Source organism: Vespula pensylvanica, chromosome 13 (genome assembly GCF_014466175.1).
Source record: "Vespula pensylvanica isolate Volc-1 chromosome 13, ASM1446617v1, whole genome shotgun sequence".
NCBI classification, from domain to species: Eukaryota; Metazoa; Arthropoda; class Insecta; order Hymenoptera; family Vespidae; genus Vespula; species Vespula pensylvanica.
Window position 1 is genome coordinate 1,655,857 of NC_057697.1, and position 25,000 is coordinate 1,680,856.

General features: G+C 33.9%; 1 protein-coding gene across 5 annotated transcripts in view; it reads left to right on the forward strand.

Moving 5' to 3' along the window:
- Positions 1–25,000, forward strand: part of LOC122633656 (optomotor-blind protein-like) — a 111,668-nt gene that overhangs the window by 76,183 nt on the left and 10,485 nt on the right. For all 5 annotated transcript variants that reach the window (XM_043821799.1, XM_043821798.1, XM_043821796.1 and 2 more), the window contains exons 5-6: positions 23,104–23,250; positions 24,581–24,657. In XM_043821799.1, coding sequence (XP_043677734.1) covers positions 23,104–23,250; positions 24,581–24,657 — 224 coding nt within the window. The remainder of the gene's footprint in view (positions 1–23,103; positions 23,251–24,580; positions 24,658–25,000) is intronic.

Consider the following 25,000-nt stretch of genomic DNA (forward strand, 5'->3'; position numbering starts at 1 on the left):
GACAGAGACGGAGAATGGGTGGATCGTTAAAAGTGTTCGACGAATACGCAGCTTCTAAATATTGATGATCACTGTCTAGAAAACATGCAATAGGGAAACGAGCAGCGATGATTCTTCTTTTTCGAAATAGAATTAAATTTAAGAGACGATCGGCGACGTGAACATGATTAAAACTCTAATCCATCAAAAGATTGACGATGTATGAAACGTCAGAGATTGAAAAAGAAAAAAAAAAAAAGAAAAAGAGAGAGAGAGAGAGAGAAAGAAATATAGCCGTATCAATTAAAAGGAGTAAATGAAATGGAACTATTGGTAAAATCGATTGGGTCATGAGTCCAATGAAAATGGTCGGTCAAAAATCGAAGGAAAAAGAAGACGTATAGGAGTCTTGTGTTGTGGGTAAGAGAAAGAAAGAGAGAGAAAGAGAGAGGATCCATAGAAGGCGGAGCACCCTGGCGCCAAGTCGCGGGGGGTCTGTTTAACCAGCACAGGCGCAGGAGCAAGCAAGCAAGCAAGCAAGCAAGCAAGCAAGCAAGCAAGCAAGCAGTTCGACCGTCTCACTAACACCAATATCGGACAACTCACGTTCACGCGTTAAAAAGATGAGGCTAAGTTAGAACGTAGTAGTAATAGTAGTAGTAGTATAGTGGTAACACGTGAAGTCCAGTCTCACGAATGTATTGGAGGTGGGGAATGAGAGGATTGGAATACAGGAGAGGAGTTCATGGTACATCAAGACACGCACGAACACATATACATTTTAAGATCACCAGCCTGGTTATTAACTGTGGACTCTATCGTTGGAGGTGTGCTGATGGAGTCTGAGATTTGTGATTTAGATGAGCTCACCTTCGGACAGTCTTATCTCTCTCTCTCTCTCTCTCTCTCTCTCTCTTCCCTTCTCTTTCTTTCTTTCTTTCTTTCTCTCTTTCTTTTATACATCGTCATATAGTCTATCTCTCTCTAACTCCTTCTTTGAGATACCACAAGGAACGTGTCCCATCCTTCTCTCCTTCTTTGTACCTCGACTCAGCAGGCTTTGTTTTAACTGTTGAAACTTTCAACGGATAGTCCTGGGCATCAGGACCTTAACAAGCAGGTATACAACGACCTGCCGTCTCTACCTTTTCTTTTTATTTTCTTTTTTTGTTTTTTCCTTTCTTCGTTCTCTTTTTTATCCTATTCCGAACTGGAGAATTCAGGAAGCCAAACGAATTCAAGACTTATCGATAACATAGCCTACGAATGACTCTTATTTTTTTCTCTTTTTTAATCTTTTTTTTTTCCTTTTTTTTTGTTTCGTGAAACAAGGATTTATTTAATAAGAGATCGATAATTTAATAATCATAGTAAACTTCCATGCGGGTCTATCTAAAATGACAAAAACGTATAACGAGCAAAACAAAAAAGAAATTGAAAATGGAAGATGAGGAGATGTCTAAGTTTTTTTCCCATAGTTTATGGCGTTTCCTCGTTCCATGTTATTTTAATAACGTAGGGTTACCATACCTTTATCCTTTTTTTTTATATTTCCTATCTCTATCTCTATCTCTATCTCTATCTCTCTTTACATCTCTATCTTTATTTCTATCTCTCTTTCTACCTGTAAGTGATGATAATACACTATAGACAACTTACCGCAATAGATATCAAAGTAATAATATAATCTCGTGCATGTGAGACCTGCATACCATACGATTAAACCAAGTATATATATATATATATATATATATATATATATATATAATATGATACATGATGTGAATAAATCTAGCTAAAAAATATCTTATAAAAAATATCTAAAAAAAAAAAGAAAAATAGAAACGAACAAACAAACAACAAATAAAAAAACAGACAGACAGACAGACAGACAGACAAACAAACAAACAAACAAATAAATAAAATTCTTTTTCGTGGAAACTGGAAATGGGATCTGAGATGCAGCGTTGGCAATGGCGTAGGTCGATTTAATCGGTAGCCGAGAAAGGGCTCGCATAAATAAGATCTATCTCCTTGGAAACACGGGAATCCTTTACCACGTAGATAAAAGCCTTGGACACCCGGTAGATAAGGAAGCATTGCCTTTAATCGAGCCGCCGCCGGACGATAAACCGTCCACTCTCCTCCGTGACGTTCTTTAAATCCCGCATGCGGTTCCCATCGACTACCGTTTTCCGACACTTCTCGCCTCTATCGGCAAAGCCAAAGAGAGTTTTATATAAAATGCGACTCCACGGCGCCGACCCTTTTCGAAAAGAACTTGAAAAGTCTTTTCTTGATTCCTTTTTTCTCTCGTTTCTATCTCTCTCTTACTCTCTCGCTGTTTTTATTTTAGTTTTTTTATTATCTTACGAATGGACATTCGAATTCGATTTTAATTTAGATTTCGAATTATGAATTTATTATTTTCTTTTTTTCTTCTTCTTCTTCTTCTTCTTCTTCTTTTTTTCACTCACGTTATCACGATTAATTATTATTCGCCGATCTAGAATTATATTGGAATTATTACGGAGATAAAAAAGATCTTTCTTTCTTCTTTTCGTTTTTAATATAATATCATACGATATTGATCATTGCGATAGAAGGAGAAAATAATTTCGTATATACGTCACAACGATAGTTGACAAAATTGATTGGTGTTTCAAACTTAATCACTTATTAACCATTGACAAACGTCAGGATCGTTCTAAGAAAGAAACTGGTCCAAATCGTACGAGTAAATTAACCGGCCGTGGTGAGATTAGCTCTCGAGAAACAATTCTCCTTCTCGCTCGTATCATTTTTAACTGTCGTTTGAAAAAAAGAAAAAGGTAAAGGGAACTTTGCTTTCTCAATACTTTCACCCTCGATACCATTTTAAAAAGCGTGAAATGTATAATCTAATAGCTGCTAGGAAGACAAGTAAGGTTATCCATCATCAGTGGTACCCTCTATTAGAGGTTGCCTTGATTTTTTTCAAAAGAGAGAGAGAGAGAGAGAGAGAGAGAGAGAGAGAGAGAGAGAGAAAGAGAGAGAAAGAGAGGTATAGTTAAAGGATAAGATAAAGAGAGAAAGAAGAAACGACATCTTTGTTTGGGTTTTGCCAGGGTGGCCTAAGAGAAGAGTTCCAGGTCGCGTTAGGGTGGTCGGAAAGGGGGAGAGCTAGTAGATGAAGGGTTTTGGAGGTTAAACAAACATGTGATTACCGACTGCCTACAGCTGGCTACATTATATCTACCTACCAAGGTAACCATCTAGTTCTTCTTCCTCCTCCTACTTCGGTCCATCATCTTCCGTCCCTTATATACATCTCCTTGTCGTCCTTTTTCTCCTCCTGCGCAGGAGTTAACCGACGGGAAAAAGGAGAAAAAGAGACGAGAGAGAGAGAGAGAGAGAGAGAGAGAGAAAGAGGGAGGAGGAAAGAGAAAGATAGAAGAGAGGCAGCGAACCGTAGCCCTGCAGGCTATATGCCTCGCCATCATCTTCCGTGAAAGGAGCTGGAGTGGGAGGAGGAACCGGAGTTTGCTTGGATAGACAGAGACAGAAAGAGAGAGAGAGAGAGAGGCAATATCTTCTGTCCTTTCTTAGAGTAGCCAGTCAGGAACTCTCAGTATTCGGGGAATTCACCTATGCGTTTTAGTTTCATACTTTGATGATGCTGCTGCTGTTGCTGCTGCTTCTGCTGCTACTACTACTACTACTATTACTACTACTAACTAACGCTGCTGCTGCTGCTACTGCTACTGCTGTGGCTTTTTCTCCACTTTTATAATTACTTAGAATTTTGCAACTTTTTCATTTCATTTTTCATTTCTTCTGGGATTTCATTCTATTCAACACTTGGTACAGATCGTATTGATCGCTGTTAAGAATTTATCTCGCTTGAATTTGGATGAATGGATAATTATTTACACATCGGCGAGGTCGATTAAACGGAGGAAAAGTGATTTTCTTCAGGAATGATTAATTAATCTGACGTAGGAATGAATTTTTCGTTGCGAATTTTTTTCTTCTTCTTTTCAAAACAGCGCAGGGGAGATTAAGCAATTTAAAAATCAATTGATTCCATCGTTTCCTTTAAAGACTCTAATATCAAAAAGGATAAATAATGATAGATCTAACATATAAAATATTAAGACGAATATGAACATACATATGTAATTATGAGTATATACCTGTGTATACATGAGAGATAAAAAGAGAAAAGAGCAAAGAGAAATATTATCGCTTTTATCTGAAGAAGGTACTTTGTCTTCTCGTTTCTTCATGAAACTACAGAGTTTTTCTCGGTCGGCAGGTAGAAGTGGCTGAGAGTCGAGCAGCGGTCGCTTAATTACATCGTGACACATACACACTTGGAAAAAAATGTACCTACCTCGCGGATCTTATACGTGTGTGAGAGTATGCACGCTTTACGTGCTTATAGGTGTTTCATTTATACGTACACGTACAAGATTTATACATACACATAGAGGATCGTAGAGGCTTTGACGAATCGTGAACGTGAGAAGAACGTTCCCTTTTACACCCTCTGTCTCTCTCTCTCTCTCTCTCTCTCTCTCTTTCTCTCTCATTCTCTCTCTTTTTCTCTCTTTTTTATTTTTCTTTCTTTCGCGAGCAAAGCTTCTCTGGAAAGCTTCCTCAGTGAAAAATTTTTCCACCTGCCGAGGGCAAAACTCTCTCTTGCACTTTCTTAGCGAACCACAACGTCCTCTCTCTTCTTTCCCTCTTCTTCTTCCTCCTTCATTTCTTCTTCTTCTTCTTCTTCTTCTTCTTCTTCTTCTTCTTCTACTTTTTCTTCTTCTTCACACTTTTTTATACGGGATACAATGTAAGAACGTCGTTCTCGTCGATGATACTCGTCATCGATTTTATGATTCTCCATGACGTTACTAACGTTTCGTCATATTTTTTTTTTCCTTCTTTTTTTCGTGATATTCTCTTGAAGCTTTATTCTTCTTAAAAAAAAAAAAAAAAAAAAAAAAAAAAGGAATAGAGAAAAAAAAGGAGAGAAAAAGAAGACGTACGTGTTACCTGGTACGGAAATTAAAAGAAAAAAAAGAAAGAAAAAGAATAAAAAAAACAGCGCGATTAAATCGAAATTAAGAAGCGTAATAAAATAATCTTGAATAGTCCCATAAAAAAAGAAATGAAGAAGAAGAAGAAGAAGAAGAAGAAGAAGAAAAAGAGAAGAAAACAATTTCCTCTGCATAAAAATATATATAATAAAGATCTTATGCCTATCTAATGAATCTAATGGTAAATTTAATTTAATCGCCTTGCAATAAATTAAACGAATAAAAAAATTCAATCATCGTTCGTAAACGCAACGAATTCGAAAAGGAAAAGTGGAGAATAGTCCCATGGTGGAAACGAGAGAGGAAAAGGAAACAAAGAAAAAAGTAAAAAGAAAAAAAGAAAGAAAGAAGAGAAAAAAAGACGAAAGAAAAATTAGAATGAAAGGAGAAGATTGATATTATTGCCAAAGGGAAGAATAGAATGTACGAACGATAGGAGAGAGAACACGTGGCGAAAGATTGACCAATGGTTGATGCTCGTGTAGGAGGTGCTGCTGAGGGAGACAAAAGGCGTCCGGCAATCTCGTGATTGTCGGCTATCGTCACCCGGAGGTGGCTCTGATAGAAATTATGATTGGCGAATTGATCGACCGACTGCCTGGAGTGAGAAGGACAGACTAAGAGGGAGTGAGTGAGACTGACTGGACGAGCTCAACAGACCTAGAGAGAGAGAGAGAGAGAGAGAGAGTGTGTGCGAAAGAGGGAGAAAGATAGACATAGAATAAAAAAGAGAGAGAAAGAGAGAGAGATAGAGAGATAGAGGACGAATCAGAATTAGGGAACAAGCGGACGTAGGCGAGTGGTTCGGCGTTAAGCAGGAAGCCGTCCCGACGAAGCGGACCCATTAAGCATCCTCAACCTCCTCCCTACTCCACCACCTCCTCCTCCTCCTTCTCCTCCTTCTCCTCCTCCTCCTTCTCTTCCTCCTTCTCCTCCTCCTTCTTCTTCTTCAACCTCCTCTCATTCCTCCATTATCGGCCCTCCAGATTGCATTTTATCATTTCAACTCATTTTTCAATATGGCCGACTCCCACTGTTAATATCGACGACAGTGAGAAATATTTCAAGGGAGAGAGAGAGAGAGAGAGAGAGAGAGAGAGAGAGAGAGAGAGAGAGAGAGATGATAAGTGTTGCCTTTCGATGTTATTATGAGAGATAAAAAGAGAGGGATAGATAAGACGTTATTAGTGCGGCACGTTTGATTCTCAATTAGTCGGATAGTTAAAATAAAAGTGAAATTGTACGGACCTTTTTTCTTTCTCGTTTTCAATTGCTTTTTCTTCTTCTTTTTTTTATTGTTTTGTTTCTTTCGTCGAGGACTTTCTTGAGGAGAGTTAGGAATGAATTGGAAGTTTTGATATTAGATGTTGTTAATTAGATATTTAGGTTTATCGAAGAATTTTTGAAGGGATTAGAACGATCTTGTAGAAGGTGTTTGTTAACGCGTTGTTATTGATAACATGGTTATTGAAATTATTTCGAATATTCGAGTATCAGCTGATCGATGACATTTCTTATTAAATCAGGGAATTAATGAGGCCTTAGAATGATTTTATAGAAGATTGTTAGAAAGTTTTATTGTCAGTCGTAATTTTTCATTCTTTCTATTTAAAAAGGATAGATATTTTTAATCAAAAACATTCTATCTTGATATATCTGATTAATAAAAATCACGATCGACATTGAGTATGCATTTTTAAAAGTGAATAATACTCTTCGTCCTTCTCTCTTCGTTTTTCCACTTGAAGTGAAGAATAGAAATAGGTATAAGAAGTAGCGCGATTAGAAACCATCAACGGCGCTGCTTGACTTCGCAATTTCTATTTCTTCTTCTTCTTCTTCTTCTTCTTCTTCTTCTTCTTTTTCCTCCTCCCTCTTTTTTTCGCGAACTCCGGATATTTCACTTCGTTAACTCTACTTCATTATACACGTACGCGCATATGCATACAGATTTTCATGGTGACATTAACGAGAGCAAGAAAAAAAAAATGTAGATACGACCTTCGCTACGAAAACGCGCCTTTTTCCAAAGAAATTCAATCGTACGAGTAGTAAACTACGTTCTAACATAGAGAGAGAGAGAGAGAGAGAGAGAGAGAAAGAAAGAGAGGGAGACCGTTTACCAGGATTTTACTTCATCTTCCCGTGAAACTCACTACCACTCTCTCTCTCTCTCTCTCTCTCTCAATCACTACGTTCTTCCAACTTGACTAAACAATACGAAGTACGGAATAATGCAATTAGAAGCTAGACTTCGCAATTTCCTTTTCTTTTTTTTTCCTTTCACCAACTTGGAATATTTGACTTCATTAACTCTACTTCGTTATATGCATACGTATACGTATAATCCGTACGCACACACACGCATATAAATTCACAATAATATCAGCTTATCGCACGAGCCTTCTTTTCAAAGAACTCCGTACTTCTTAGGTGAAAACGTGACTTTAAAATAAAAAAAGAAGTTATGGTATGTATTGAGACGGAAAGAGAAAGAGAGAGTTGAGATCGTTTAGCAGACTTCACTTCTCGTTTTATTTTCTTCCTTCTTATTTTTCTTTTTCTAAAGTCGAAGGAACAATATGAAGTAAGAACTAATGCAATTAGAAGCACGACTTGGTAATTTTTTTTTTTTTTCGCCAACGTCGGATATTTGACTTCATTAACTCGACTTCACCCGTATTACGCATTATACATACATGAATTCATGGATTTTTACAATTGATATCAACGGCAGCTTACTACAGCCCCTCGTTTTTGCGATAATAATAATAATAATAATAATAATGATAGTAATTAAAAAAGAAAGAAAAAAGGAAAAAAATTGAAAAAGGACAAGAAAGACGTCTTATTAGTCGCGAAAATGTGCATTTTTCAAAAAGTATTTCAATCATACGAGTCAGCTATTTAAAAGGAAGGAGAAAGAGAGAGAGAGAGAGATCGTATGCCAGACTTCATTCTCTCTCTTTCTCTCTCATTTTCCTTTTTTTTACGTCTCGAAAGATTTTTCCATCTTGAATAAACAATTAGAAGAAGTAAGATAATTAAATGCCAGCGGTGAGCTAGACACCGCAATTTTTCCCTTTTCTTTTTTTTTTTTTTTTTTTTTTTTTTTATTTTTATTTTCAAGAACACCGGATATGACTTCATTAACTCTACTTCTTTCTACACGTATACGTGCACGCATACACTTTTAGTCGATAATGGACTACTTCAATCAATTTCACGCTGGTAGGAGAAACCCTTTCATCAATCTCCACATAGGAAAAATTATGATTGATTATTAGAAATGTTTATGGGTAATTTGAAACATAAAATTATGTCTGTTATGATTATTGACTTTTATATGAAAAGAAAAAAAAAAATTATCTGTTTACAAGCAAATGAAAATAGCTATGGCAGTATCGTGAAATTTTATATGTAGATAAAAAAAAAAAAAAAGGAAAACAAAAGGATTATCATAATATATCAAAAACAAATCGTATACTGTGACGAAGGTGTTTAAAAAAAAAAAAGAAAATCGATCGAATAAGGATAATTTTTTTTTCTAAATCAAAAACCTTCTAAGATCTAATTCAGTTAACATATATGAAGTATATAAATACGGTATATAAATAAATACATTGAATGAAATATATAATAAAATATATAAAAATATGCAAAACATAGACGTTCCATAATATACATACATGTGTACAATTCATGAATTTACATAAAATCTTAACTCGACTAACTTACAGTGATATTACCAACAGCAGCCTTAGCGTACAACCCTTCTTTTCGTAAAATTCATGGTCAAACAAGAAAAAAAGAAATCATATACGTCTCGTTGGCCTCTTTCAAAAGAATTTCAATCGTATGAGTTGCCTACCAAAAGAGAAAGAGAGAAACTGAGAGAGAGAGAGAGAAAGAGAGAGAGAAAGAAAGAGAGAGAGAGAGAGTGGCAAGCTTTTTCTTCTTCTTCTCGTGAATTTCTTCTTCTTTTCTCTCTCTCTCTCTCTCTTTCTCTCTTTCTCTCTCTCTCTTTTTAGTCGCAGCACCTACTACTCCCTCGCAATGAAGCAAACCAACATACAAGCGGCTTCTTTGACTAAATTGAAAACACCCGTTGGATTCGGCTAATTACCGAAACATAATGAGCACTCGTTCTCTCTCTCTCTCTCTCTCTCTCTTTCTCTCTCTCTCTTTCCCCTTTTCTCTCTCTTTTTCTCTTGTACGCCGATTTAGACGTTTCGCCGCTTCTTACCCCCTTTTACTCTCGTTCTTTCTATCTCTCTCACTCTTTTTCTTGGCGCCAAGATGATGACGAATACACGGAAGGTCCCTTAAATTCGCGGATTTCTGACTCCTTTCTTTTATTTCTTTTTTTTTTTCTTCTCTTATTTTTTTCTCCGTTCTTTAAATTTTTCTTCATTTTTTTTTCTCCCTTTCACTTCTTTGCATCGTTTGTTGTTTTTTATTCGTCGAAAAATCCAAATTGTATCGATTTAAATCTTCTTCGAGATATCAAGCGATGCTATCCGTAACGATTTTGATTTTTCGGTTATTCGAATGTTTGTTAAAATTCGATTTATTGTCTATTTCGTTGGTTGGTTTGTTGGTTTGTTTGTTTGTTCCGATTACTGTCTCATGCTTGTCGAATGATTTTGTACAAGTGTTAATTAATTTGATGCGCTTGAGAAATCTTTTTTTACGCAGCATCATTCGAACGAATTAATTTCTTTAAAGATTTTTTTGTTTTTTTTTTTTTTATATTTCGTTAGAAACGTTTAGATTTGATTTGATTTAATACCAATACGTCGGGACGATGAAGATTTTTCGTACCATCGAAACATTTAAAGCATAGAATCGAAATGACTTTCGATTAAATTCTAAAATATGATTGATGTTAATTTACTGTTTCAAAGTATTGAATTTTTTTTTCTTTTTCAAAAAAAAAAAAGAGAGAAAAAAAGAAACAAGAAAATAAAGAAAGACGCCTACGGTATTTTTTTCTTGTTCGTTTGCTTCTTGACTTAAGTGGTCTGGGACTATCGATTTTTCAAAGACAGACTGTCAAGTCGATGAGCGATCGACACGAGTAACGTCGACCTTGAAATTAGATAAGAAAAAAGTATCTAACACGTCGATGGATTCTCGACATATTTTATGAGAGTTTAACTTTCGATAGAAGCTCGTTCGACTTGTTTTCGGTCTTGTACCATCTGTTGCTAATTAGGCCGGTCTATAAAAAGTTGCTTTTCGTTAGAAGAAGCTTAAGTGGATTGTGCGTGTCTCAGGTCTCCTTGAAACTCCCTTTTTCCAAGGAATACAATTTTTTTTTTTTTTTTTTGTAAACTTCGCACTCTTGATAGTTTACATAAGTCAGGTGAATCATAATACTCGATAGATTCGTTTATTTAATTACTCGCGAATTAATTTCAATTCGATAAATCATTAAAACGAATCCAAGTTCTAAATCAATGCAAAAAAAAAAAAAAAGAAAAATTATACGCATGTATCAAGTAAGATTACAAAAAAAAAAAAAAAAAAAAAATTAATACAATATTTCTAAACGTGTGAACATCTTTCCTATAAAACGAATAGCCATGCTATAAGATAAAGATCCACTTAGAACGTAATCATTAAAAAAAAAAAAAAACAAACAAAAAAATCTCATACAAAAGATAAGAACGTACGTAATTCTCAATTATCTCCTATCGTGTCTACTCCAATATAATGATCCTCGAAATTACGAGACGATCATCAACGATTCTAACAAATCCATATTAAAAAAAAAAAAAAAAAAAAAAAACAAAAAAAGTATACCTGTACAAACGTCTATGAATATCTATAATATACCTGTGCAATGAGAAAAGAAGTCGCTAACAAAATTCAGTATAAAAGAAAAAAATGAAAACGGGGAGGATTGAGGAGGAGGAGGAGGAGGAGGAGGAGGAGGAGGAAAGAGACAGAGAAAAGAAAAGAAAAGAAAAGCAAAAAAGAAAAAAGGAGTCGGCAAAGTAGAAGCAGAAATCGGTTGGCACTTATTTGCTCGTACGCACGTCGATATCTTGCCGATGAGAAAGAAAGAGAAAGAGGTGGTGAAGGAAGTGAAGAAGAAGAAGAAGAAGGAGGAGGAGGAGGAGAAGGAGGAGAAAGAGGAGAAGAAGGAGGTGGTGGTGATGGTATTGGTATTAGTGATGGTAGTAGTAGTAGTAGTGACGATGGAAAGGGTAGAGAGGGTAGAGAAGAGGGTTCACAGTGATGTCGGTGTGCCGCGATCGCTCGACATCAGAGGCGCCGCCGCGCAAACTCTACTAATGGACGTTCGACGGGTGAACAGGCCGAACCAGAAGAGGACCGACGAAAGAGGAGGCTCTTTACTGTTTGTCGTTTGAATGTTTTAGGACCTCTGCTTAACCAACTTACTTACTGCCTCTGTAGGAGACACTCGCTGCCGTGTTTGCACGGAATGCTTTTCTCTCTTTCTCTTTCTCCTTCTCTTTCTCCTTCTCTTTCTCTTTCTTTATTTTATCCCATCAATCTTCCTCTTTTTCTATTCTCTATTCAATTTTCTACTTCTCTATTTTTTCGTCTTCTCTTTATCTCTCTCTTTCCCTCTTTCGTTCTATTTTTCTATTCTATATATCTTTCTCTTTCAAATTTTCTTTCCCTGGCTGTCTGACTGTCTTTCTTTCTTTCTCTATTCTCTCTTTCTATATTTTTATATTTCTACTATCTATTCCATATTTCTTTATACCCTTCTCTTTCTCATTTTCTTCCTCTCTTGTTGCTTTTCTATTTTGTATTCCTATTCCCTCTGTTTTATATTTCAGTGCCTCTTTCTCTCTCTTTTTCTTTTTCTTTTTCCTTTCTTTTTCTGAAACTCTTTCTCATACTCTATTTCTGATTTATATATATATATATAATATTCTTTTATCATTTTGCTTTCTAATACTCTTGCCTCGTATTATCTTCTAATATTCTTTTCCATTTTTATTTCTTTAATAATATTTCTCGTTTCTCTTTCCAATACTCTTTCTCAAGTTTATTTTTCTCATACTCGTTCACGTTTATCTTTCGAATGATCCTTGTAGGTAGTAGTAGTATTAGCGATAGTAATAGTAGTAGTGGTAGTAGTTATTTTTCATCATTTTTTATTTCTCGTATTTTCGAATCGATTCTTTGAAGTTTTTACCGAAAGAAGTCTCCCAAGAGACACCTTTCGTGCCACTCGAGACACCAAGAACAAGCGATATCCTTCGACGACAGATATGCCTTGGCAAACACAAACTGCTTCCAGAAGTGACCTAAACCTCTCCGAGTAGTGTCCTTCTCGTCTTGTCTTCAACCTTCCAACTCTTATTTCTTCGGTTCCTTTCACGCTCCTTTCATTTTATTTCTTTCCTTTTCTTTTCTTTTCTTTCTGTTCTCTCTTCCTTTCTATCTGTCTCTCTGTCTCTTTTTCTTCTCTTTGTATTATATAATTTATTTAAATATCTACAAATTTTTAATCAGTTAATTAACAAACATTCCGAGATATAACTTAACAAATTTATTATCACTTATACTTTGTTATTATTATTATTATTATTATTATAGATGAAAGTTTCTTGAAAATTAAAAATTGCTAACAATCTAATTGTGACGAAGCAATAAATTTATATACATACATAAATAAATCTCATTCGTTGCGTCAATGTTACGAACATCGAAATGTTTAGATAAAAATATATAAAAGGAGAAAACAAAATTATTAGTTATCGTCGATAAATGAACAAATATTCTCAAGAGAGAGAGAAAGAGAGAGAAGAAATTACGAGAATGGTAGAGAACAAAAAAAAAAAAAAGAAAAAATCGAAGCCATTCGTGCGACGTCGTCATTACATCGGATTATTGAGAGCCGAATCGCGATAGAGCTCGTTGCTGAACTCGGAGGTTATCCGTGTGTCTCTCGAAAGGGTCGAGAGCGATAGTGCGTTCCGATAATTCGAGAGCAAGAAAGAGAGAGAGAGAGAGAGAGAGAGAGAAGAAAAAGAGAAAGATGAAGATGAAGAGAGAAAAAAAGAGAGAAAAAATGAAACGACGACAGATTAATACGAAGAACGATTCTATTTGTCTTCCGAACTAAAATTTTTCGAAAAATATGAAAATAATTGATTAGAATGGAGAATTTTATCTATCTTTTATAAAAAAAAAAATATATATATATATATATACACACCTATGTACACCTATGTATATTATATAGTTTTTCTAAAAATACATGTGTGCTTTTAATTTTTTTAATTAAGAATTATACAGAAAAAAATGATAAAAAAATGAACAAGCAGGAGATATATAAAAAATGATTTCATTATATTTGAATATCAATTTAAATATTAATTTTCTTCCTGACAATAATCTTGCATTCGCACAATCGTGAAAGTTCTTATCGAAGTGACAATTATTAATTCGTTCGAATGGGTCCATTATTATTAAATTTCCATTAAAAGAAAAGATCGCACTTATCCTTAATTCTCCTTTTCCAACCCTTTCAACTCCAGTTTATCCCTCTCTCTCTCTCTCTCTCTCTCTTTCTTTTTAACCGATAAAGAAAAGAACGACATTCGTATATCATTAACATCGCTATTCTTCCTTCACTGTATTTCTATTTTCTTCTTTTTTTTCGAATGACATCTCTCACTCGCTCTTTTGAATGAATGGGGTGGGAGGAAGGAGGGAAGAGACGGACGGGGTGAGTTCGATAAAGCTGACCAACAACAATGGCGCTGATTGAAAGCGATTATATCAGTCCAGCTCTCTTTTTTTTTTTTTTTACCCTCGACGATACCTCGAAATGTTGTGCCAGTGTGCTCGACACCAGAGGATTCATTTCCAGTCGAGGTGTTACGACCCTGTGATTTTCTCATGGCGAGGTCAAACGTATAAAAAAGAAAAAGACAAAAAAAGAAAAAGATAAAAGAAAAGAGAGAGAGAGACAGAAGAAAGAAAAGAAAAAGGGAAGGAAGCCGGAAGGCTGAAAGCTCTGGCAAAACTAACCCCCTCGATGAACGAAAAAAAAGAGAAAGAGAGAGAGAAAGAGAGAGAGAATCTAGAGAACCACCCCCTTCGTTTCCAGGCCGAGTTTATTGTCCCATGGAACACGAACTACCGGCCGAGAAAAACTGCCTTCGTACTTTCAGCTTCGCTTGATAATCCCTCTGCTCCTTTTTTTTTTTCTTTCTTTCTTTCTTTTTTTTCTTCTCTCTTTTTTCCCCATTTTTTTTTGTTTTTGTTCGCTTTTCCTCCTCGTCTTTTTTTCTTTTTCTTTCTTTTTTTTTTCTCTTCTTTCTTTCTTTTTTTTTTTTTTTTAAATACGAACGGAAACCTAGAGATTTTGAACGTTCTTCTTTCTTTTCTTTTTTATTCTTTTCTTTTTTCTCATTACGATCAGAATTATATTTCAATACGTGTGAAATTTTATTTCCGCACTATATTTGCTATCTCGATCGATTAATTTGGATGATTCTTACGTACTGTGCGTATGGATTGTGTTCATACGTTGAAGATCGAATTGTTTTAGAGGTCACTGCGTTATCGATTTTTTTTTTTTTTTTTATTATAGAATGATGATTAAAAAAGGAATTCTATGTTATCCGATTATTTATATCTCTCGATAAGTCTTTCTTATTGTCAAGTAAGAAATTAAATTATCAATGGTGCATTAATTTTTTGTTCGGCTATAGTAGAAAAATTATTTTCGTATAACTAATATGTATATATATATATATATGTGTGTGTGTATTTATCTATGTACATATAAATTTTTTTTATTTTTGCTTACGAAGGAATCAAAGTAAAGCAAAACTCTTGGAATATTTAGAATAATCTCTCTCTCTCTTTCTCTTCGTCCCTCTTTTTAACTACCGATGAAAACCTTTTTTATCTCCCTTTACATACCCATACATATAAAAACCTGGACACATACGTGTGTATCAAATATCAACGACAATTTCACACTTACAATTTTTTCGCATCAGCGAACACAAGCATACCATATTACAGCATTTTTCATCTTTCTCAAACGTATATCTACATATTTCCAAGTGATAGAGAAAGAGTGAGAGAAAGAGAGAGATAGAATACCATCAAAGGAAGCTTCTTTTCTACCCTTCGATTGAGGGTGACGTTTATTTTGTCTTCTCTCTCTCTTCTTCTTCTTCTTCTTCTCCTCCTCCTCCTCCTTCTCCTCCTCCTCCTTTTCCTTCTCCTTTTTTTTCCATAAGCAGCCAGAGCAAAGGTAAAAAACTCAGTGCTTTTCGTTGAGAACGTTTTCCTTCCCCTTAGCATCTCTCCTCAATGAACAAAAGCTTTGGTAGGAGAGGAAAACGACGATTTTTCGCATAAGCACGCGTCTCTGACGTAAGCAAAAGCCAGGAGCCGAAAATACCAAGCGTTTACCGTATTCCTGAAGGGATCTAGAAAGAGAGAGAGAGAGAGAGAGAGAAAGAGAGAAAGAGAGATGTTTTTTGTTAGTTCTTAGCTTTTTACGTACATAGCGAGTGTGTGCATAAAAAGCATTGCATTGCATTGTTTCTTCCTTACTCTATGAGAAATCGATCATTCCTCTGATTTTTCGAGAACGATTTATCGATTATTTCGATATCGAGTACGAGTATAAGTAAGTACTTACCTCCTATTTCCCTTTTTATCATAGATTTTCTTTCGACAGAATACTTTTTCGTAGTTTCATCGAGGAAAATAAAGATGATATATTATTTCTTCACTCGGATCGTTTCTATTAGCAGATTTTTTAATTTTTTTTTTTTTTGTTATACTATATGCTATACTTGAAAATTATTTATTCATTTTTCTTTATTAATATTTCTCCATTAACTTTTATTAATATCGTTACAATGATTTCTAACAGATCAGACACGAACAAATATATTCTGCCTTATCGAAAATTTGTTTTTATCGAAAATAAAGGATTCTTAGCGGACCTTGAAATAATTTGATTTTAGTATACATTCGTTCTTTTATTTTCTTCTTGCTTTCTTTCTTTTTCTACTTTTTCTATCTTCTCAATTTTCTCTTATCAATAACCATAACGAATGTTTTATCACGCATTCATACTTATTTTTCTTTTATCAACATTCAAAGAAAAAGAAAGAAAAAGATCGAAAAATGCAAGTTGGATGCATCAATAACAATAACAATATTTTTGAAGGACATATTTAAAGGCGTCTTGTAATTCAGAAGTATTAATCCATTCTGAAAAAAATGAAATCTGCAAGAGTGCGATAAAGTAAATATCCGAAATCGATTTGAAACATCGAGAGTGCCAGATTATACTCGTAAAACTCATAGATATGCGTTCTTGAGACTCGAGACTCTTCGGAGGGATAAAAAAGGGGTTTTTTTTTTTTTTTTTTATTTCTTTATTTTTTTCTTGCTTTCTTTTTATGATCTCCTTTTTTCTCCTCGACGATAAAAAAAAAAAAAAAAAAGGAAAGAAAGAGAAAAAAATATCGAGTGTCCGTACGACGCATAATACTTCTTCATTCGGAGATTCGACGATCGAGGAATCGCATTTTAACGTCGATAACGTTTATCTCCGTCGCACAGTGGCTTTATTCAATGTGATTCAGCGGAACTATCGCGTTATTTCTCTTCTAATTTTTCGTCTTCTAATTGAATTCTTATTTCTTCGTATAATATTCTCGCCTTTCTCTAAATTACTACGATATAAATTTTCTTTCTAATAATAATAATAACAATAAAATAAATTTCTTTCAGTATATATCGATCGAAAATATTCTCACCCGGCAATTTTTGTCCATTCTAATATCTTCGAACAAATCTCTAAACCATCTTTCTTTATTTAGTTTATCCTCTTATCTCTCTTTTTAATTTTATTCTCGATATATTTCAATACATCGAAAGATGTACTTATAAAATCATCCAGACGAACGTCTAAGATCGAATAAAAATAGATCGAAAAAAAAAAAAAAATTGTATATCAATCGAAAGGTGTCGTATTTAAAGTCGGAGATCGTTTCTTAAATCGAATCTTCGCGTGTAATGATATTACACAGGATTTATCAATTCCCAAAGAAGATTATCTCTTTGAGTTTTCTATTTAATCTCGTTCTTAATTTCGTAGGGTGAAAAAAAAAAAGAAGGGAAAAGGGGTTGATACGAAGCTCTTGATGGTTTCTTTGGTAAATGTTTATGAGATATCTTCGGACGCTATCCTTAAAAGATAAAGAGAAAGAAAGAAAGAAAGAAAAAAAGAAAGAAAGAAAGTATACATATATGTATACGTCTGCTCGTACGTGTGTGTATATGTGATATAAAAGAGAGAGAGAAAGTAAGGAAGGAACCACGAAATGTTCCACCTCGTCGCTCTCCGATTGGTCGGTTGCTCAGCTTACGTGCAAGTCGGCCATAATGCCCGAACCGGATGATGGAAAAGCCACCCCCGATTCGGTCCAATTAGCTTCCGGGCGAGTAAGTGGCAAAGGAATCCCTAAGGATTCATTCCTCGACCTACCCATCCTTCTCTCTCTCTCTCTCTCTCTCTCTCTCTCTCTCTTGTCTTTAATCCATCTATTCATTTATCTTCAATCGATGAAAGATTCTCTATCGACTTTCCTCGGTATCGATTAGTTTCTATATCTGTGATTTCTTATGTCTCTAAAATGTTAAAGAAAGAAAGAAAAAAAAAGGAAAGGAAAGAAATTTGGATAGAATAGTTTGATAGGTTAGATCATAGATTTAGAATAATGTTAATAATGTTAAATGATTGCTATAGCTTTTCTCTTTTCTTTTTTTCTAGATTATGCACGCAATGTATTCCTAAATTAATGTCTAGATTAATTTGTAAAAAGTACTTTGTAGAATCATAAAAAAGAAATTGTGTATGTAATAACGTCTCAATATCCTTCTAATCGTTCTAACATCTCTTCGTATTATTCCTAACAATTCGGAGAAGAGAGAGAGAAACAAAAAAAGAAAAAGAGAGAAAGAAGAAAGACAAGCAAGCAAGCAAGTAAGAAAAGAAAAAGAAAGAAAGAAAGAAAAAGAAAAAGAAAAAGAAAAACATCTCTCCTCCATCTGTCGGAAATAATGTTGGTCGTAAAAAAAGGTGGGCCTTTCTTAGAGTCCAGAACACGTTCCAGGTTAAGCCTGGTCCTCCGCCCAGGGGTAGAAAAATCCACCCCTTTTTCAGTCGGTCGATACCAGGACAACCAGGCATGGCATAGCACAGCACAGTAGTAGCAGTAGCAGTAGCAGTAGCAGTAGCAGTAGCATAGTATGGTATAGCATAGCATATAGCTTAGTATGGTATATAACAGCCAGAGTCTTTCCATCCTCCATTCTCTTTCATCGTCCTCCACCATCCTCCACCATCCTTCTTCTCCCTTTTTTCTTTTCACGTCTCTCTTTCCACGTTCATTCGTGTAGGAGCGTGATGGCGTTGTGTGCCTCGCCTTTTCTTTCTCTCACCCTTGGTGTGGGTTGCCACAGCTTTTACGAAGGCTATTCGCCTTGCTTGCCTAGCCACCTTGCTTTTAGGACAAACTTTCGTTCCTCTGCCGTTTTCAGCCAAGGTGGCGCCACTCTAGATGCCACAGAACCACCCTTATATATGTATATCAAACTACCCTTGTATAATATATTTATGTATGTACGAATGTATATATATGTACGTATGTGGCATTAGAAGAAAGAAAAAAGAGACAGGCAGAAAAAGACAGATATGTTAGTTAATAAGTAAAAGGGAAATGATACGTATGTATATATATATATATATATATATATATATATATATATATGTGCGCGTACATATGTGAATGTAATATAAATGATGAAGAGAAAGGTCACGTAATGTTAAAAAGAAGGATATATAAATGAATAAACAATATTGGAAGGACAGATATATAAACAAGTAATGGTACGAAGAGAGAAAGAGAGAGAAAGAGAAGAAAAGCAAGGTTTTCCATTGAAGAAACTAACCCATGAATTATTTATTCGGAAGATTATTTAGTAATGGAAAAATTGTACATAAGTACGTTGTAGTTATTACACCTACATATCTATATGTACCATAAGGTTTACCCTGGGCGCGCGCGTGCGTCATAGTATAAACCTAGAGGCGGTGGCTATGGCGAAGAAGGACGAGGAGAAGGAGGAAAAAGGGGAGAAAAGGGAGTGGACTATAGGGTGATCTACCACATTTATATATGTTTGTATATATATATATATATATATATATATATATATATATATATATATATATGCATATTCATACGTACGTATCTATATTTGCATGTAGATATACATACATAAGTGAATACGTATTATTATATAAATAAAAACAAAACGAATATAGAAATTAAATAAAATAAGAAATAAGTACGACTAATAAAGTGTCATTGATAAAAAGTTTAATTAATGATAGCAAATAAGAAAGGAAAAAAAAGAGAGAGAGAGAGAGAGAGAGAGAAGGATAAAGAATTATGTTTTATTATTTAAAAATTTGTATTCATTATTGCAAGTCGTGTAGGTATAAAATTTATTATACAAATTTATTAGTATTATTAAAACTGTTTGATTCACCGAACGTCCAATTAGACAGAAAAGTTACTCTAAGTATCAATAAAAAATATTAAAGAAAGTAAAAGAGAGAGAGAGAGAAATGAAAAAAGAGAGAGAGAGAGAGAGAGAGAGAGAGAGAGAGTATGGAGAAGAAGAAGAGAGACAAGATAATATCAAAACGGATGAATACAAAGGTCAAGAAGTTCACACGAAGGAGAAGCTTTGATGCCGATAATCGAGAGATTCAGGAATAACGTTGACGAGTTCGGAGGCGCAGTGAATAAAGATCATCAAAAGGAAAAAGAAAAAGAAAGAGGGAAAGAGAAAGAGAGGAAAAAGAGAGAAAAACAGTGAACATGGTATAGCAGTCGCCATTATGGTGTCGGCAATCGGCTCGGCACAAAGTGGAAATAATTAGCGCTGGACCAAGTGATAAGCTTTAATCTAAGCGTTTGTCATTAGCCTATCAAACGAATATTACTCTCTCTTTCTCTTTCTTTCTCATATATATATATATATATAGGTATCTTTATCTTTCTCATTTCTTTTAATGTCTCTTTCTTTCTCTTTTTCTCATACTTTTATCTATTTGATTTTTTTTCTCTATTTATTTATCATTCGTCCTCTCTCTCTCTCTCTCTCTCTCTCTCTTTTTCTCTCTCATTTCATTTCTCATGTATTTATATATCTGCCATCTTGTTTTTTTTTGTTTGTTTTTTTACAAATATATTTCATCCTTCTCACTTGTTTAATTGTATTTTTGTCTCTCTCTCTCTCTCTCTCTCTCTCTCTTTGTTTAAATCGTTAATGAAAAATAAAATCAAGAAGAAAAAGAAAAAAAAAAAAGACAGAAGAAGAAAAAATCCTGAGCTTCGATCTAAGGATCTCTGAAAGAATCTCTCAATGTGTGACGTTTTAAAGGTCCCTCCACGAATCTCTCGGCACGCCTACGGCGACGACGACGACGGTGGCGGCGTCGAGATCGAAAATAAATACATACATACATACATATATACATACATAAATACATACATACATAGGTACATATGTGCGAACGGGACGATCGGAGCAATTAGTATTTCTTTCGAGGCTAATCTACTCGCGTTGGATTTTGCCCGGTTCGTTCACCAAAGACAGAGACGGAAAGAGAAAAATAAATAAGAGAAGTAGGTAAACGTCGGTGAAACGAGAAAAGGAAAAAACGAGAGAGAGAGAGAGAGAGAAAGAGAGAGAGAGAAAGCGAAAGAAAGATAGAAGATTGATAAAAGCATGAGAAAGACAGGGAAAGAGATAGATGAAAGGATGTGAAAGACAGAGACAGAAAAAAAACAGAAAACAAAAAAAGAAAAAGAGAGAGAGAGAGAGAGAGAAAGAGGAGATCTCAAACTGTCCAACGTATATATCGTTGCCACGTGAATTGACCGGCCAGATAAAAGCACACCAGTGAGGACTCGAAGGAGAAGGTAGAAGAGAGAAAAAGAGAGAGAAAGAGAGAAAAGTGAGAGAATACCCTGGACCGACACAGAAGCCGACGCTGCTAATGACTCTGTCCGCGGTAATCTCTGGGTGTTATCTGTCCTGGCTACCTGGGGCCCACCTACTTTGAATCACGAACCTGTACTCTCATGCTACTCTCTTTCTCTTTCTCTTTCTCTTTCTCTTTCTATCTATCTCTCTCTCTCTCTCTCTCTCTCTCTCTCTCTCTGTCTGTCTGTCTCTCTGTCTGTCTGTCTCTCTCTTTCTTTCATTCTCGATCAGTTTCTTCTCTTAAGCAGAGTCTCAGTCTGTCTCTCTGTTCGATTCTCTCTTAGAATGAGTTTCACGACGTGGGAACCGACAGTGAGAAAGATCATGAAAGAAAATGAAGAAACGATTGTCTTGTCGATTCAGATCGATCATTTGAGATGGTTAAGATGGATAACATTTTGTAAGAAACATCGATTAGATCGTGATAGAATGGTATTAGAATTCGTTCTTGTTCTTTTTTTTTTTTCTTTCTTTCTTTCTTTTTTTTTTTTTTTTTTTTTTGACAATTCCATTCGTTATCTATTCTACCCGCGTATCTGCGAATGGATTAAATCGGTTAAAGAGAATGATATGAATATATCAATTGTTAACTATTAAACGAATTTGATCAAATGAAGTTGTATAATTTGTAAAAGAATTCGTTAATGAAATTGTGAATTTGATTATGAACAACGACGATTAATTTAGATTATTATGATCGTTTCAATTAGGAACGTAATTATGAACGTTGATAATAATGAATTATAAAATGAATGGGTTTTGATAGATGACATTTTTTTTTTTTTGGGAGGGGAGGGACGATGACGAATTAATTAAATCGTTTGAACGTAATAATCGGATATAGAAATGAAAGTTAAGTGGCTAGAAAAAGAAGAAGAAGAAGAAGAAGAAAAGAAATAAGAAAAGAAATGGCATAAAGAGTAACTTGGTGTCTCTTCTATCTAAGATTTATATCGATCAAAATCCCTAACAAGTTTGAAACTTATAGGAATAAGAAATATGTATTGTAGAGTAGCTTGGTAACTCGTAGTGTGACACACTCACGCGATCGCTTTATTATTTATTCACTTCGCCATTAAGCTCCTTAAGCTTATTGATCTTCTATTATCTAAGTTCTCGGCTTAGATATCTGTCTATCTATCTATTTATCTATCCTATCCTAGCTATACTTCTTCTAAGTATACTTACACGTCGATTTAATATTAAAGATGTGCAAATACATAAATTTTGCGAGTGGAACGATTTATTAATTATTACATTTTCGTTTAATCGCACGACTTAGTCTATCTCTCTGTTTCTATCTTTTTTGTTTTTTTGTTTTTTCTATTTTCGAATACTTTGCATGGACGAGGGAAGAAATAAATTTTTGTAGGAACAATATGTATATTTGTTTTCTCTTTTTCTCTGTCTCTATCACTCTATCTCTTTTTCTTTTTTTTTTTTCTTATCTACGGATTTATTTGCCTTTTTGCATCCCTTTTTTTCAAATCTTTTATATATACAATCGAACGTCGATTATATATCCATTATAAGATATATAATACATCTATAGAAAAATGTCATATATTGATGTCAATAAATGATTGATAAAAATATTGTATTTTCTGACAAATAATAACACGTTCATTGACTTGAAAAGAATTTCGATCAATTAATTAATTAATATATTATATCTATATGTCGAAAAAAAAAAAAAAAGGAAAACATTATTATTATTAAAATGAATCTTCATTGTTCGAATCATGACGATGTTTATTATTATAAACAAATAATGGTAATTTAAATATATATTTTCTAATGATTAAATAAAAACAATTTATATCGACGTTTTATTGTTGTAATAATTAGGAGAAAAAAATGTTATGATTTTGTTTGTAATGTTGATTAATTCGATCGTAATGGTATTAAAAATAATCTGTCCCAATGTATGCTCCCTTTATTTTTGTTCCAGACGATATTGAATTCAATGCACAAATACCAACCGAGGTTTCACCTCGTACGAGCCAATGACATCTTGAAGCTTCCCTACTCGACGTTCAGGAGTTACGTTTTCAAGGAGACGGAATTCATTGCCGTGACGGCCTATCAAAACGAGAAGGTGAGTGAACCCCGGCTTCCTTTTCTCGTTCATACGAGAAAGAGAGAGAAAGAGAGAAGGAGAGAGGTCATCGACTGATTAGAAAAGTTTCTCTCTCTCTCTCTCTCTCTTTCTCTGTCTTACGATACGTGTTTTATAATATATATATATATATATATATATATATATATATATATATACATGTATATAGGTGTGTATACACGTGTCTCATGTTTTCTTTTTTTTTATCCTATAAAAGAAATAATTAGACAGAAAAAAGTATATATCATCGTTCTTTCTTTTATGGATACTTATTATATTATTATTTTTTTTTTTTTCGATATTTAATGTCCTTTAATACGTTAATTTTTTTTTTATTCCTTAATTGCAGTTTTTCCTATTAAGGTATTACGATTACAATAAAAGATCGTATTTTGTAATTTAACGAAAATTACTTTTGTATTTATCAACGAGTCAAGTTTAACGTTTTTTAATCGAAGGAAAAAAAAGGAAATCGCCGATTGTTAATTAATATTGTTTATATAATATTTAATATTCGTGTATTAGCTTCACCTTTCTTTATCTTTCGTCTAACTTTTTCTAATGCATAGTATGCGTTTAATATTTATTAAGTAATATAAAAATTATTATCGTATCGACGATACAGTCGATGTTTATTAATTTATAAACAATTTGCCATACATTTTTTTTGCTCTGTCATTCGTACTACTTCTCTTCATTAAAGTTTTCTGGAATATTGAATATCGAATATCGAATATCTCTCTCTTTCTCTCGTATGTCACGTCGATTCGTCATTTGGTATTTACTTGAAAAATAAATGCTCGTTGTCTGGTTGTTTCATTGGTTGGTAAGTTCTCGATTCATGAAATGTGCACAATAACGAGATTTTATCGTTTGTACTTATTATTAAAAATTTACACAACGATGGTTTTTGTTTCTCTAACGATTAATCGATTCGTTCTCTTTCGATTTCTCCATCGATTATTATCGATTGGAAAACTATTAATCATTTCATTAATCGCGTAAGATTTGTAATTTCTATTGTATTTCTTTTTTATTTCAAGATTCATCGCGATAAAAATTGTCGACAAGATAACGCGTATTTTACGATCGCTGTAATTAATTATTCGTATTATTCATTTCGTTTATTAATTCTAATTAATTTCTCATCTTGTTAATATTTATATTTTATTATTGTCTTATACCATTCTTTATCGTATAATTGTTTCGTTAGAATCGTAATATTATTGTTGAAAATAAGAATGAACGTATTTGTTGGTACATCGCTTCGTAGAATTTATATATGAATTTGTTGTAATTTATATTTCAGATAACACAACTGAAGATCGATAACAATCCCTTTGCGAAAGGATTCCGAGATACTGGTGCGGGGAAGCGAGAAAAAAAGTGAGTATCGCTTTCAAAATTTTCTCTCTTTTCTTTTATTTTACTATCATTGATTGGATAATAAAATTTGCAATCAATATTCTATCAATAATACAAATCGATTAGAAATAACGAAACGCGTCGTCGCTGTCATACATTTTGTCAGATATATTTTTATACCTAATGCGATGTGATGTATTCATTATTTATTTATTTATTTATTTTTTTTTTTGTATAATCGTCAGAATAACAATTAAAAGTACATTAGATAAAATCTATTCTTGAGAATTTTCAACTCGTCTCATCGTCGTCATAATCAAACGATTTAATTTTTTCTTTTTTTTCTTTCTTATCAAATATTTAT